We start from the raw sequence: 13344 nt of genomic DNA, 5'->3' as shown, positions 1-13344 counted from the left end.
CCAATCCAACTCCTCTTCTGAATGCCTGTGTAGACTTAGGCAAGTCTGCCACTCTAGACTTCCATTTTCTACTCTTTAAAACAAGCAAATGACACTAGAAAAATCTCAGAGCTCTGCCAACCTCCAAAACCCTATGACTATTTTTAGTCATTCCAAAGCTGGAAATGTGTTTTACATTGATTTTTTTTTTTTTTTAGTTATTGTAATATGTCAAGTAGTTATATGTTAACATAGGGTAGAGTCAAGTCTTTGATAATAATAATAATACACTCTTGTAGCTCTTATTTTGTGCCAAGTACTATTCTAAGTGTTTTATGCTGAATCCTTACAAGTCTATGAGACAGGTACTACTGTTAGCTCCTTGTTTCACAGAAAAGGGAACTGAGGCATGAGAGTGACTTTTATTTTGAAATCTTTGTCACTATTCTGGAAATTCCCTTCACCTCTCTTCTCTGCTAGACCCCTTGTTCCCTGTATTCCATTTCTACCTCTTTCTGTACTTCCTTGTTTTTGTTGGTGAAAAAAGATGAATAGAAATAAAAGTTTTGAGGCCTTCATGTCTGAAAAATGTTGTTATTCTGCCTTCACCTTTGATTGGTAGTTTGATTGGATACATACACTCTAGATTGGCAATAATTTTCCTTCAGAATTTTGAAGGTATACTTCATTGTTTTTTTTCTGTTGTGAAGTCCTATATGCTTCTGATTCCTGCGCTTCCAAATATAGCCAGGGTTTTTGTTTTTTGTTTTGCTTTTTCTAGAAACTTGTCAAATCTCTGCTCCCAATGTTCTGCAGTTTCCAATGATATGTTTCGATGTGAGTCTGTTTCATCTATCGAGTCAGGAAGTTGGTGCATTCTTTTAAGAATTTATGGTCTTCAGTTTTGGGACATTTTCTTGCATTATTGTGTTGATGAATTCCTTCTTCCTCTTTCTCTTTTCACTCTTTCTGAAACTGTTACCAAGATTTTAAACATTCTGGACTAATCCTCTAATTTTTATTATTTTCTTTATTTTCATTTCTATAATTTTTCACTGTACCCTCTGGGATATGCTCTCAATTTTTTCTTCAAATTTTTACTGAATGTTTTATTTCTGTTATTGTTTATTTACAAGAGCTTTTAAAAATTCTTTGAATGTTCCTTTTAATATTAGTTTGTTTCTGTTTTATGATTTAATTGTCTTCTCTGAGAATTCTAATGATAGTTTGTTATAGAAACTTTCAAACATATAGTAAAGATAATATTATAAAAGACTTCCAGGTTTCCTTTGTTCCATGAGCACACTTGTTTAGTCAGTTTTCCTCACCCAGACTGCCTTGAAGCAAATCCCAGCTATCATATAATATCATCCATTATTATTTCAGTATATTTCTCTAACATATAAAGACTGTTAAAACCACCATAATATGTCATATCTAGAAAAATTAACAATAGTTTCTCAGTATCATCAAACATCCAACCAATATTTAAATTGCTCTTATTATCTCATTAAAAAAAAACAATTTGGATTTTTGAAGTCAGTACTCAAATAGGGTCCATTTAATGCAATTGGTTGATATGTGTTTTAAGTCTCTTTTAATCTATAGATTCCCCCACTTCTCTCTTTTTTTAAAAAAATGTTTTTATTGGTTTGTTTAGAGAGGAAGGGAGAGAGACAGAAACATTGATGTGAGAGAGATATATCTATAAGCTGCCTCCCGCACGCCCCCTACTGGGGATTAAGCCGGAAACCCAAGCATGTGCCCTGACTGGAAATTGAACTGGGACCTCTCAGTCCATGGGACACTGCTCAGTCCATTGAGCCACACAAGCCGGTCTCTCTCTTCTTTTTTACATGCAGTTTATTTGTTGAAGAAACCAGGCCATTTGTCATATAGAGTTTCCAACTATTTGAATTCTGCTTATTATATTCCTGTGCTGGAAACTGACATTTTTGTTTGATTTGGACTCCATCTTTCATTTTAGAATCTTTCCCCTGATGTCAGGTGATCCTTCTTTGTCAACATTGATTTAAGCCTGGTACACATTAGTGGGGCTTGTTAGCAATGGCTCTACTGGAGGTGGTGTGGATGGCTCTTTATCTGTGAAACCACCACTGTCAGTTTCCCTTTGGCTGTTCAGATTGCCCAGAGATCTTCCAGTCACCTGCCTGGAGGGTCTGGGCATTACTGTCATCTTTCTGGAAACCACGTGGTGGAAAAGGGTGGGGGTGACTATCTCAGTGTGCGTGTGTTCACCCAATCCCTGTTTTCATTATAGTACCCCTTCCCCTACAAGCTGTGCTGAGTCCCCTTACCCAGAGACTTATATTTTATACTTTCCAGAGAATGTATCTTGTGATACATATCTTTTGCCAGGATGGGAAAGGTGTAGTCAGGTCACTCAGCTTTACGGAGTAGGTGCCTAGTCTTGGAATCTAGCTATTTCTTAAAAGAAGCAAACAGATCCTCTTTACTTTAGCCCTTCCATTGTTACCTACTTCCAGTAATGCCACCAGGGCCTTTTGGGAATTCTGTGGAATAAATTGGATTAGTCTTGGCTTTCTCCATTGCCAGTTTAAGATTCAGCTCTGCTACTTTTCAGCTTCTGAAGTTTTGTTATTGTTGTCTCTTCTCATGTTCTTACTATCCTAGTGGTTTTATACCTTTAAAAAAAAAGTCCCTCTATCAGGAAGGAGCAAGAGTAAATTCTTATATTCAATCTATGATTCCTAGACCTTGGTTGATTTTCAATTATACTGGTTCAGGGATAATTGATTTCATGACTCTTCTTCAGTTTCTGATTGAAAGCAAAGAATTGGATAAACTTGACCTTTATAGTTACAGGAAAATTTCCTCTGGATAAAATGATTATAGATCATTTGATTATTTGGAAGATGCATGAATAGCAAGCAAAACACACCGAATCTTCAGATTAAACCTCGTGAAGGTAGTTGTATATAAAGACCCAAACTTTTAAGTTTTTCATAAAATGTAGACCTCTCTTACTTCAGAACAAGGACTCACTCTGTGTGTTGTAAAACCAGCTGCTCCTACAGCTGCTCAAAGCCAAGAAGCAGTTGGCAGGATCAAGATATTTCATCTGGTACAGGGCCCTGTTCCAGACTCATATTGGCCAACATGGAAAAAGAGTCCAAGCCTGTCCAGGCTTCTTTAGAAAAGCAGCTGGGAAGGCTCCTCTGTGTCTCACTGAATCTGGCTACGGGCTCTTCACTGGGCTCATCTGGAAACTTGCTGGGGTGATTTCTTTTTCTTGGACGAGCTTAGGGCTCATTTTTTTCACCTAACCATAATGGCTGTCATCCCTGTTCAACACACATTTGATTCAATTAGGGCAGATTCAGGGAATTCTGCTCAGTTGTAAGAATGCTGTGAGGTTTTGTGTTTGCCTGAATTCGAGGGCCTTATCATTCTCTCCGAGGACAGGAAGCATGGTAGTGGGGAGTCTCAGTGCACAGTTATTCTCAAGGTATAGGTTTTCTGTTCGAAACAAGTGGGGCTGTATCCTGAAGCAGCAGTTCAGGAGTGAGCTGAGGCACAAGACAGTCCTTCCACTGTAACTGCCCCTTCTACCGCTAATTATTTTACGCAGTTGCTCCCTAATTCCATCAAAGCAAAAGTGGTGATTGGCGTGAAAGCACATATTGGCATAGAAGAATGGTGGGTTTTGTTTCGTTTTAAAATACTGTCTCCCTTACCCCAGCCCCAAACAGGAAAGCTACATTTTCTAAAGATTCCTATAGAAGGCATGCATTTTATAGAAAATGAATCTCTTCAGAATATATCATCTCCTCAGAGTGCTAGGTAAAGGAGAGGTTTATTGCACCATACAGAATCTGTTACACAATAAATGCTTTATATTTTGTCATAACTTCTTAGCATGTATTATTATTTATTACTATTTTAATAATATTGCCCTTAAGTCTAAAACCATGAAAAAGGAGAATGTAATTCATTATGTTTTTGAGAGCTCAAAGAGAGATCATAGTTAATTGTAAACAGTGAGTTTGCAAGCAATCTGTTTGAAATGATAATTGTGAAATATAAAACAGTAGTTTAATTTTTTTTTAATTTTTTTTTTTATCCTCACTTGAGGACATTTTTGCATCAATCTTCAGACAGAGTGGAAGGGAGAGAGGGAGGAAGAGAAAAAGAGAAACATCGATGTGAGAGAGACACATCGACTGGTTGCCACCCACACAACCCCAACCAAGGCAGGTGACAAACTGCAACCAAGGTATGTGCCCTTAGCAGGAACTGAACCGGGGACTCTCTGGTCTGTGGGCCGATGCTCTAACCACTGAGCAAAACTGGCCAGGGCCAATAGTTTCAATTTTATTTTGGTTGATTATAATCCCAGATTTTTGTGGGTCTTGTTTTCCATTTTCTATCTCACTTGGGTAGTGTTTGTGAGAATAAAAAAGATAATGTCTAAAAACACACTTTGAAAAGTGGCATGCAAGAAGACATTAATTACTATCAATCTCATAAGGTGTGTGTATGAGAGAGAATACCGATGGTGCCTGGTACATAGGAACACTGTATGGTAAGTGCTTGTTAAAGTACTAATTAGGTAGTCACTATAATTGTTAAAATTTATGGAACAGTAACTATACAGGGTGAGGCAAAAGTAGGTTTACAATTGTGAGCATGTGAAACAGAATTTATTCTTGTATTATTATTTATTGTTTTATTTCCATATGAACAACTGTAAACCTCCTTTTGCCCCACCCTATGGCATTATATTATCTCATTTAATCCCCAACAACAGCACTGTGAATATCAGTGCCATTTTACAGATGAAGTAACTGAGGCTTGATAATGACTTAGAAAGTAGGGGAGCCACAGTTCCACCCAGGCTTTCTTGACTTTAAAACCTGTGTGGTCTAAGACACGACTTCCTTTTAGTAATGCCTTCTTCAGAGACCAAACATGCATTATTAATATATATCAGGAGAAAAAAATTTTATTCTTATCAATGGAAACTTGCAAATTGATACTTTCACTTTTAAATCACCTTGCAAAATCAGTCAGTATTCCTGAATTATTTTACTACTGTTCCACCAGGAACCATTGCCTTTATTGTAATGAAATAAGTTTTGCAATATCAAGTGTACCAAATTGTAGATGGGGGTGGTCAAATTCCTGGTCATGGCAAGTGAGTATATTGCAAAACCAGTCAACTTCCTGAATTGTTTCATATTTCTCATAGCTGTGCCTGACTTTGCCTTATGTGCTATTTAAGATTTCCCACTGCCTTCGGGGGCCCTTGGATGTAATTCCTTCTAAGGATTTAACTAAACTTGTTGTATTTAAGAATTAAAAACCAAGTAATACCAAAGTCAAATAAAGCCAAGTTCATTATTAGGAAATTGGTTCTATAACCATAGTAGTTCCATAAACTAGAATATTTAAAAGAGTAAAATAGCCCTGGCTGGTGTGGCTCCATGGTTAGAGCATCAGCTGGCTGACCGAAGGGTCTCAGGTTTGATTCCCAGTCAAGGGCATATACCAGGGTTGCAGGTTCAATTCCCAGCCCTGGTCAGGGTCATGCGGGAGGCAACCAATCAATGTGTCTCTCTCACATCCATGTTTCTTTCTCTCTCTCTCCCTCCCTTCCTTCCACTCTATCTGGAAAAAAAAAATCGATGGAAAAATATCCTCAGGTGAAGATTAACAACAACAACAAAAATTTTTTTAATACAATAAAATAAAAGAGTAAAATAGACGTATCTGTACTGGTATGGGGAGAATTCCCAGGAATATTATTATGTAGAAACAAACTGAACTCTGGGTGGGTGGCATGAGCATGAAGTGAGGTAGTGGGAGCACAAGAGAACCGTCGACAGCGAGTGACTCAGGGTCTAGGGATGCAGTGGGAGTGGAAGGTTTACAGTCTTCAAATTGCCTTTTTAACCGGGTGCTTTTAGGAAAAGAAGCTATTGAAAACAACTGTTATTTAGAGAACTTAAAACCGGTGCAGTGAGACATTTTCCTTTTCCTCTTACCTACAGAAAACAAGAAAAAGGCATTTTCAATGTGGATATTTAGACCATAAGAGCTAGAATGAGAAATTGGTGCGGCACCACCTATTCTAAACTATATTTCAGCCCTATCCCCCTTCAGATTGCCTCTGCATCTGACAAGCTTAGCTTCCCTCTTCTCTGTAGAGGCTGCCTGCACCATGCCTCTCACCTCGGCCTTTCCACCACCCCACTCCCAAGCCGTGGGATGTGCATTCCCAAGGAACGTCCTGATGGTCCTGGAAGGCCCGGGCCAGAGGCCGTCTCCAAAACTGTTTCTCTGATTCTTGCAGATGAAAGGCATTATTTAGGCATATATTTTACCTCTGAGCCCTACAAAGGCAGGATTAATGTCTAATTCTTCCTTGTTCAATTCATCCCTTTCCACCCAACAAGATCTAGAACAGTGTTTGCATGTAGCTGATTCTCAGAATGTTTCACTGAAATAAACGAACGAATGAATGAATGAATAAGAATTAGATTTTGCAAAACCAAAAACAAGGCTTTGGGGCAAAACAGTGGTTCTCATAGTTGCAAATTTATCAGAGGGAAAAAATGAACTGAAAGGTTTAGTTCAAATTTTAAGTAGCCTATGGAGATGTAATGATACTAATCACAAGATTACTTTCCTGGGAATGCCTGTTTCATTTGAAAATTCAAAATAGTTCAGAGACTGTTAAGAAATACTGTGTGAGGTTAGTATTGCATTCCTAAAGGGGCATTTGTTGTTAAATTGCTATTTGCAGAGAGAATAGCTGTTGTCATTGTCAGTTTATAGCAATTACCTCCACTCTGTTGATTGTTTGCTTCTGTTGTAGGTGAGTTCTCCCCCCACCCTAACCGTTCTTTCCTTCTCTCAATATTTACCTTTGTGGACCATTTATCATTATCCTACCACCAAGAAGATGCAGCATTGTGTTGTCTATAATTACAGTGTTTATAAAACAAACCAGTAAATAGCCCTGTCAGTAAGGGTAAGCTTAAAAAATAAGAGTGTCTATAAACTAAGATCAGACTCTCAGGTGCCTTCTCACTTTAAATTCAGTGTTTTATAATTGAGCCTACGCGATGGATAGACAGAAATGGAACTAGAACTATAGACCCATCAATGCATTGCCCTAAGTACTGTTCGCTTATTATAGGGATTTGATCATCACTATTGTGTTACAGAAATGGGCTTCTCATTATCAGAAGGTTTGTGTTCTTAAATAACTGCATTAACATACTCTCTGAAGTCTCTAAATCTTTTTCAGCAAATTCTACTAAACTGGAGTGAAATTGCAGTGTACCTTTGTAAATACTCTACATGTTCCTATGAGCTGCCTTTGCCTTTTTATCTTACTTATATTCCAAAGAGTTAGAATCACACCTACCAAGATGATCATTTTGCTCTTATCAGTAACAAAGATGGTCTGGGTAATATTTCTCAAGTTATTCCTTGTAGATGTTAAGTTGTCTTTTCTGGGCACCCCCTAAGCCAGAAGTTCTTAGCCTCCCAAGGAAAGTCCCACTTGGGTCTTGTGATATAAAAACGGGGCAAAAGAGGAAGTCATTAAGGAAACCCTGCTCTTCCGGATGATCCTAGGAGGTCCGTGGGTTAGTTACAGTCGTTTTCTGTCTTGTCAATCACTTACTTGTTTTCAAAATTCTTTGAGTTATAGTCAATGCTCCTTAGAAATGATCTGAAGAGAAAATTGTCCTTCAGCTGGCAGCAAAAATCATAGGCATTAGAATCTTTTGGGGGGAATAATAATACTGGGAGAGGAGAATGGCACATTCAGTCTTGCCAACGTTTGAAATACATGTGAAAAGGACAGTAGCAGTGCCACTGAACTCTATTGAAATGCATTGGAAGAAGAAGCTTTTCAGAAATAGGGAAACAAGGAAGTGGTGAGTGATGTGCTAAAAATGAGTGCTTAATTTGTAAACAGAAAGAGCTGGCAATAGTAGGAGATGAGTCCCACCTATTGTTTTTGAAATTTGAGCAGTTATGCTTGGTTGGTGAGTCACCCAAGATGTGTCTGATAAGATGTTCCAAGAAGTCAATTCTCCCGGCCCCGGAGAGGTGGGAGCGTGTGTCTGCACACGCATGCGCAGAGAGTGTATGCGCGCTCAGTCCTGTCGCTGTGGCGTTGCATCCGGTGAATTTCGGAGCTCTGTGTTTTTCTTAGCTTGCAAGAAGCAACTTAACTATACTAATGCTTTAATAGTATTATTCGCCTCCGTGATGCACAGGATGCCTTTTCTGTTCACTGTTCCGGGTTATAGTAGGCGGGGTGTGTATCAGCACAATAGGTCAGTAGGGTCCAGAAGTTTGGATTTTCAAGGTTAACTTGAACTTTATTACTCATAGAGTGGTAGATGGTTTAGTAGACTGAAAAAAAAAACTGCCCCCATGTGAGCCAGCTAATTTTGCTTTGTTCTATGGCTACATCAGGCACATGGTATCACCTATCTACATCTGTATCAGCAAACTACAGCCTACACAACAAAGCCACCTGCAGCCTCTTTTTGTATAACTTGCTAGCTAAGAATGGCTGTTATCTTTTTTTTTTTAAGATTAATAAAAGAAGATAGCTGTAAAGTATACATTGTTTTGTGGGATCTTTATAATAACCTATTTATCACCCTCATTCTATAGCTAAAGAGGTTCACAGAGGCTGAGTAATTTGCCTTGGAGGACACTAACTGGTGGCAGGAAGGAGGAAGGGAGGACAACAAACCCAGGGAGTATTCCTCTTAAGTCTCCCATCTGTCCTTAAATGTGCACTGTTACCATGGAAACTGTAGGAAAGTATGAATGAAGCCCCAAATCCATCATTCCTAATGGAATAGAAGTCCAAAATACTCACCAAATGCAGCACATTCCTTTATTTAATGGTTATATGGAGTTTTCTGTCACTGAGGAGTTACATGTTTACAGTATGATAAAGGGACATCATTTTAAAAGGTAAAGTTCTAGGTTTGAGGAGAAGGAAAACCAGTTATCCTTGTGAAATGGAAGAATAGGAAGGAGAACATGCCAAGAGTTATAAGTGGAGAAACAAGGCCACAGCTGTCTACTAACGACTATAGGCAAAAACAGGAAGTTGTGGTGGTATATGACTTTCTTTCTTACTAGTATAACTTCCTCATTATAAATTCAAGCCTCCTCCTAACTTCTTTAACCTCGCAGACTGTCAACTAAACTGACAAATTCTATTTCTATTTGTGTACCTCTTTTAAATACTTATTTCTTTTTAGGATTTTATTAGATACTATTTGATTTGGTCGTGAGAGATACATATTTCTTTCTCTAGACAAAACAAAATACCAAACCAACAGTGAGGCTATTTTAAGAGCAGCTTTGCACCAAAAAATTTAGATTTACCTACAAAGAAACACATAGAAGGAATTGTACAGATAACTGACAACCCTCCTGTTGTCTGTGTCTTCAAGGCTACTTTCTTTTAGATATCACTTTTTCTGTGTCTCTGACATCTCCGACTGGATCCTCTTAAACTTTTCTAGGATCTGTTATAGCCAATTAGACAATTTATTGCCTGTTTCTAAGAATCTAAACAAAGAGGTATACTTCTCTTAAATTTAATCTCATTAATGCGAGAATCTGTTGTAGCCTGAAGCAGTCTTAGAATTTTACATACAGAATTTGCCTCTTAGTGACCTGATAGAAAAATATTTTTGTTTTTACTAGTTTTTAGTCTTTGGAGGGAAGATCTATATTTTGGGCGAGAAGGAGAGGAGAGTCTTCAGAGATTGGGTGGCCGAAGGTGAAGGCTGTGCTCTCACTATACAAGTCCTTTTGCCTGGGTGCAATGTTATGTCTCCTAAATACGGCAACAAGGGAGTTGTTTTCATCACAATGGGAGGACCTCATTCTACTGTTAAGTATAGGGAAGAAGAAAGGTGAACTCCCTACTAAAATCTTCCCTGATCAACACTTCTCTTACTTGAAAAAGAAAAAGAAGTGATAGGAGTTTATGAAGAAACCCTTTACCTGCTGCCAAGGGCCACAGGCCAGGGGAGCTACAAAGAGACGCAGCCTAATGGAATGTGCCAAGAGGTGACCAAGTGAAGAGCCACATGGTTCCAGAGCTATTAGCTCAGGGTACAGAAGTTTCCTTAGAATATTTCTTTTGCTAATAAGTAACCAATTCTCCCACGCATAAGGCCTTTGGTTAATCATTATGCAGATGTGAGTAATTATCCGTCTGCTAGGCACCTAGCTCCCACAAGGTCATACTTTTTACTCATTAGTCTGGGGCCTTGTGGTAAGTCCCCTTTCCCCAGGTCAGGCCCAGGAGAATCGTCTCAGCTGGGTACATGGTCCCTCTGGACTAGCACATGGCTAATCCTAAAACTGCCTCCATCCTACCCCCAGCTGGGAAGCCCATGCAATTCTGTGCCACACAGAAATCCTTGATGGCCTATCACACATGGAAGTTGCCACTTAATGTTCAGTGCCCCTAAAATCATGTGTGAACTCTGAGTAAGACTCAAAGCTCATTTCTTCAACATAAATATTGTTTATCTTATAAGATGAAAGAAAAATCACAAAACTGTGTCCTGTATCTTACACTCTGGCAGAGCTGTCAAATTAGGTTCCCTTACACATCTCAAAACTACTGGACTGGTTAGTAAATGCTTGCTCTCGGTTTCTTCTGTCCCTCAACCAGAATAAATAATAAGGGACTTACCCTCTTGATCACCCTTCTGTTCAAGGATCTTGGTTAAGTCAGTATATATCTGAATGCACTTGCATACAGTCGTATCTTTATCTAAATTCCCCTTATTTATTACCCTTCGTCAAAAGTACTAAAGTTTCTCTTCTTTCTCCCAGTGTTTGTTTTACTTCTCCTGAGCTCTGTCCCTCTTGTGTTTTCTGGCCATCTCTGGCAGCCCTCCTGCTCTGCAGTTGACCATTCTGTCCTTCCAGTGCACACAGGGAAGCAAAAGGCTTTGTAAGACCTGAGAGAGCTAAGGAGCCATCTTTCTGGCTGGGACAAGGGAAGGCTCCTGAGGAGGTGATGTGTGAGCTGAGTCCCAGGGCAGAGGTTCACCTGGTGTGAGAAGTAGTGAAGGGTTTGGAAAGGGGAGAACTGCATGATGTGTCAAGTACCTGTCAATAGCACTTGCTAGAAAAACAATGGCCTTAATTACTCAAACAGAGACCCCATTACAATAATGTATTATTCTAGGGATATATTTCCCTACATCAGGAAGTGAGTGTTTCATCTGGAGGACCGGAAAATTTTTCTTTTTAATAAATAGGCTTTAGTTTCAATTATTATATCTGTTTTAACCAAGTGATTCAGAAATAATCTATGTAATATGCCACATCATTTTAACTGTGCTTTTTCTTGAGGAGGGTTTCATAATGAGCCAAATGTACTAAAACAGAAACATGAGTTCATCATTCAAAAAAGCATTTTCATTGTGCTTGTCAAAATTTTCCCATCTATTAAAAGAGGTGCTTATTCTTTCAAGAGGAATCATGTGTAAAGAAAGTAAACTATTTCAGCAGCCCAATGTATAGGTACATAAGTAACCATAGAATAATTAGATGAAAAGAACTTTAGACATTATTTGACTTGTGTCTTTATATTATAGGTGAGGAATCTAGGGATGGGAGAAATTGGGCCAGTTGCCCAAAGTCACATGGTCACTGACCTAAAGGTTACTGCAAGCCTTCTCCCCAGCCTCCCCAATCCCCACACCCCTTCCTCACACTTGCTTACTCAGATAGAACAGGGCACCACAGACTGCAAAAGCTTTCTTTCAGAGCATTGTTTTAGAGTCATCCCAACTGAAATGAGCTCAGATTGCTATGTAGGCTTTGAATTACATAAAGTATTTGAACTGTTAGTTACTCAGATTCTAATGGGCAGTTCTTTATTTGGTAGAACATTTTTATCAAGGATTATAAAGAAGGTGTGACTAGCCCTGGCTGGTGTGGCTCAGCTGGTTGGGCATCATCCTGTGCATTGAAAGGATGCTGGTTCGATTTCAGGTCAGGGCACATGCATTGGTTGTGGGCTCAATCCCTGGTAGGGGGCGTGCAGGAGGCAGCTGGTTGATGTTTTGCTCTCACATTGATGTTTCTCTCCCTCTCTTCTTCTTTCTCTTCTCTCTCTAAAAATCAATTTAAAAAATTTTTTTTAAAGTAAAGAAGGTGTGCCCTGGCTGGTTTGGCTCAGCGATTAGAGCATCGGCCTGTGGACCCGAGAGTCCCAGGTTTGGTTCTCACTAAGGGCACGTACCTCAGTTGCAGTTTGTCCCCAGCCCCGGTTGGGGTTGTGTGGGTGGCAACCACTCGATGTGTCTCTCTCACATCGATGTTTCTCTCTCTCTTCCTCCCTCTCTCCCTCCCATTCTATCTGAAGATAAATGCCAAAAAATAAAAACATAAAAAATAAATAAATAAATAAATTATGCTGTCTGCTCCATTAAAGTAAAGAAGGTATGACTAATAGGTTCCAGAATTTACAAATAGTGTAAACTATATAAATAAACTTTCTTTTTCTAAAATGTAAGGTCAGAGTATGTTCTTTTATAGTTACTACACTTGTTCTCTTTGCTTTAGGGTACTTTTGTCTTCAGTGACACTGCTGTCTATATATTCAATAAACCTTCTGTTGATCTGTTCAAAGGAAACAGGTAAGCTGATAATAGATCTAATTTTGTGAAAGCCAGGGTGAATAATTTTGATGGTGAAATTGTAAACAACGACACTCTCCCTATTCAGAAAATTTGACCTAGAGTCACCGAAGACCTGTAGTTGCATTTACCGGGAAAATTGATGCAGTAACTATAAATTGTCATGAACCATGAACAATAGTGCTGTCATTTAAAGTAAACCCTCAATTATACCTTTTTTTTTTTTCTAGTTGAAGATGACTTCGTTTTCAAGGCTTTGGGTTTTTTCTTGGGTCTTTATAAATTCAAAACAAGGATCCCATGTTTTTTATATTATGGCCTCCAAGTTTTGAAAGTACACAGAGCTTTCATTCTCTTTTGTGCATATTCCAAGGAGAAAAGGTTACTCCTGAGGCAATGTGGGAGTGAGTGTGCTATGAAAAGGTTTCAAGTACCCTGGGCAGTGTAATGCCTGAAGTGTTTACTTTCTATTCCTGGGATACTGGATTATGTTTGTAATACTTTGGCTTTTACATTAGCTAAAACCACACCGGCCAACTATTATTGTATATAGACGGTTCCATTTAAATGGAACATTTTGTAATAAATTGAGGATCTAACCATTGTCTGGTTTAAACACCAGCCTAATGAGAGATTAAACAAAAGTTTAATTTAGCCTGACCTA

The 13344-nt window shown here is 38.7% G+C and overlaps 1 protein-coding gene across 6 annotated transcripts in view; it reads left to right on the top strand.

The window, feature by feature from the left end:
• SLC38A1 (solute carrier family 38 member 1) overlaps positions 1-13344 on the top strand; it is a 66259-nt gene that overhangs the window by 33964 nt on the left and 18951 nt on the right. For all 6 annotated transcript variants that reach the window (XM_036250941.1, XM_036250942.1, XM_036250938.1 and 3 more), the window contains one exon: positions 12607-12680. In XM_036250941.1, coding sequence (XP_036106834.1) covers positions 12607-12680 — 74 coding nt within the window. The remainder of the gene's footprint in view (positions 1-12606; positions 12681-13344) is intronic.

This window comes from Molossus molossus, unplaced genomic scaffold, assembly GCF_014108415.1.
Source record: "Molossus molossus isolate mMolMol1 unplaced genomic scaffold, mMolMol1.p scaffold_m16_p_10, whole genome shotgun sequence".
Classification (NCBI taxonomy): domain Eukaryota; kingdom Metazoa; phylum Chordata; class Mammalia; order Chiroptera; family Molossidae; genus Molossus; species Molossus molossus.
This window is presented reverse-complemented; position numbering and strand designations above follow the sequence as displayed.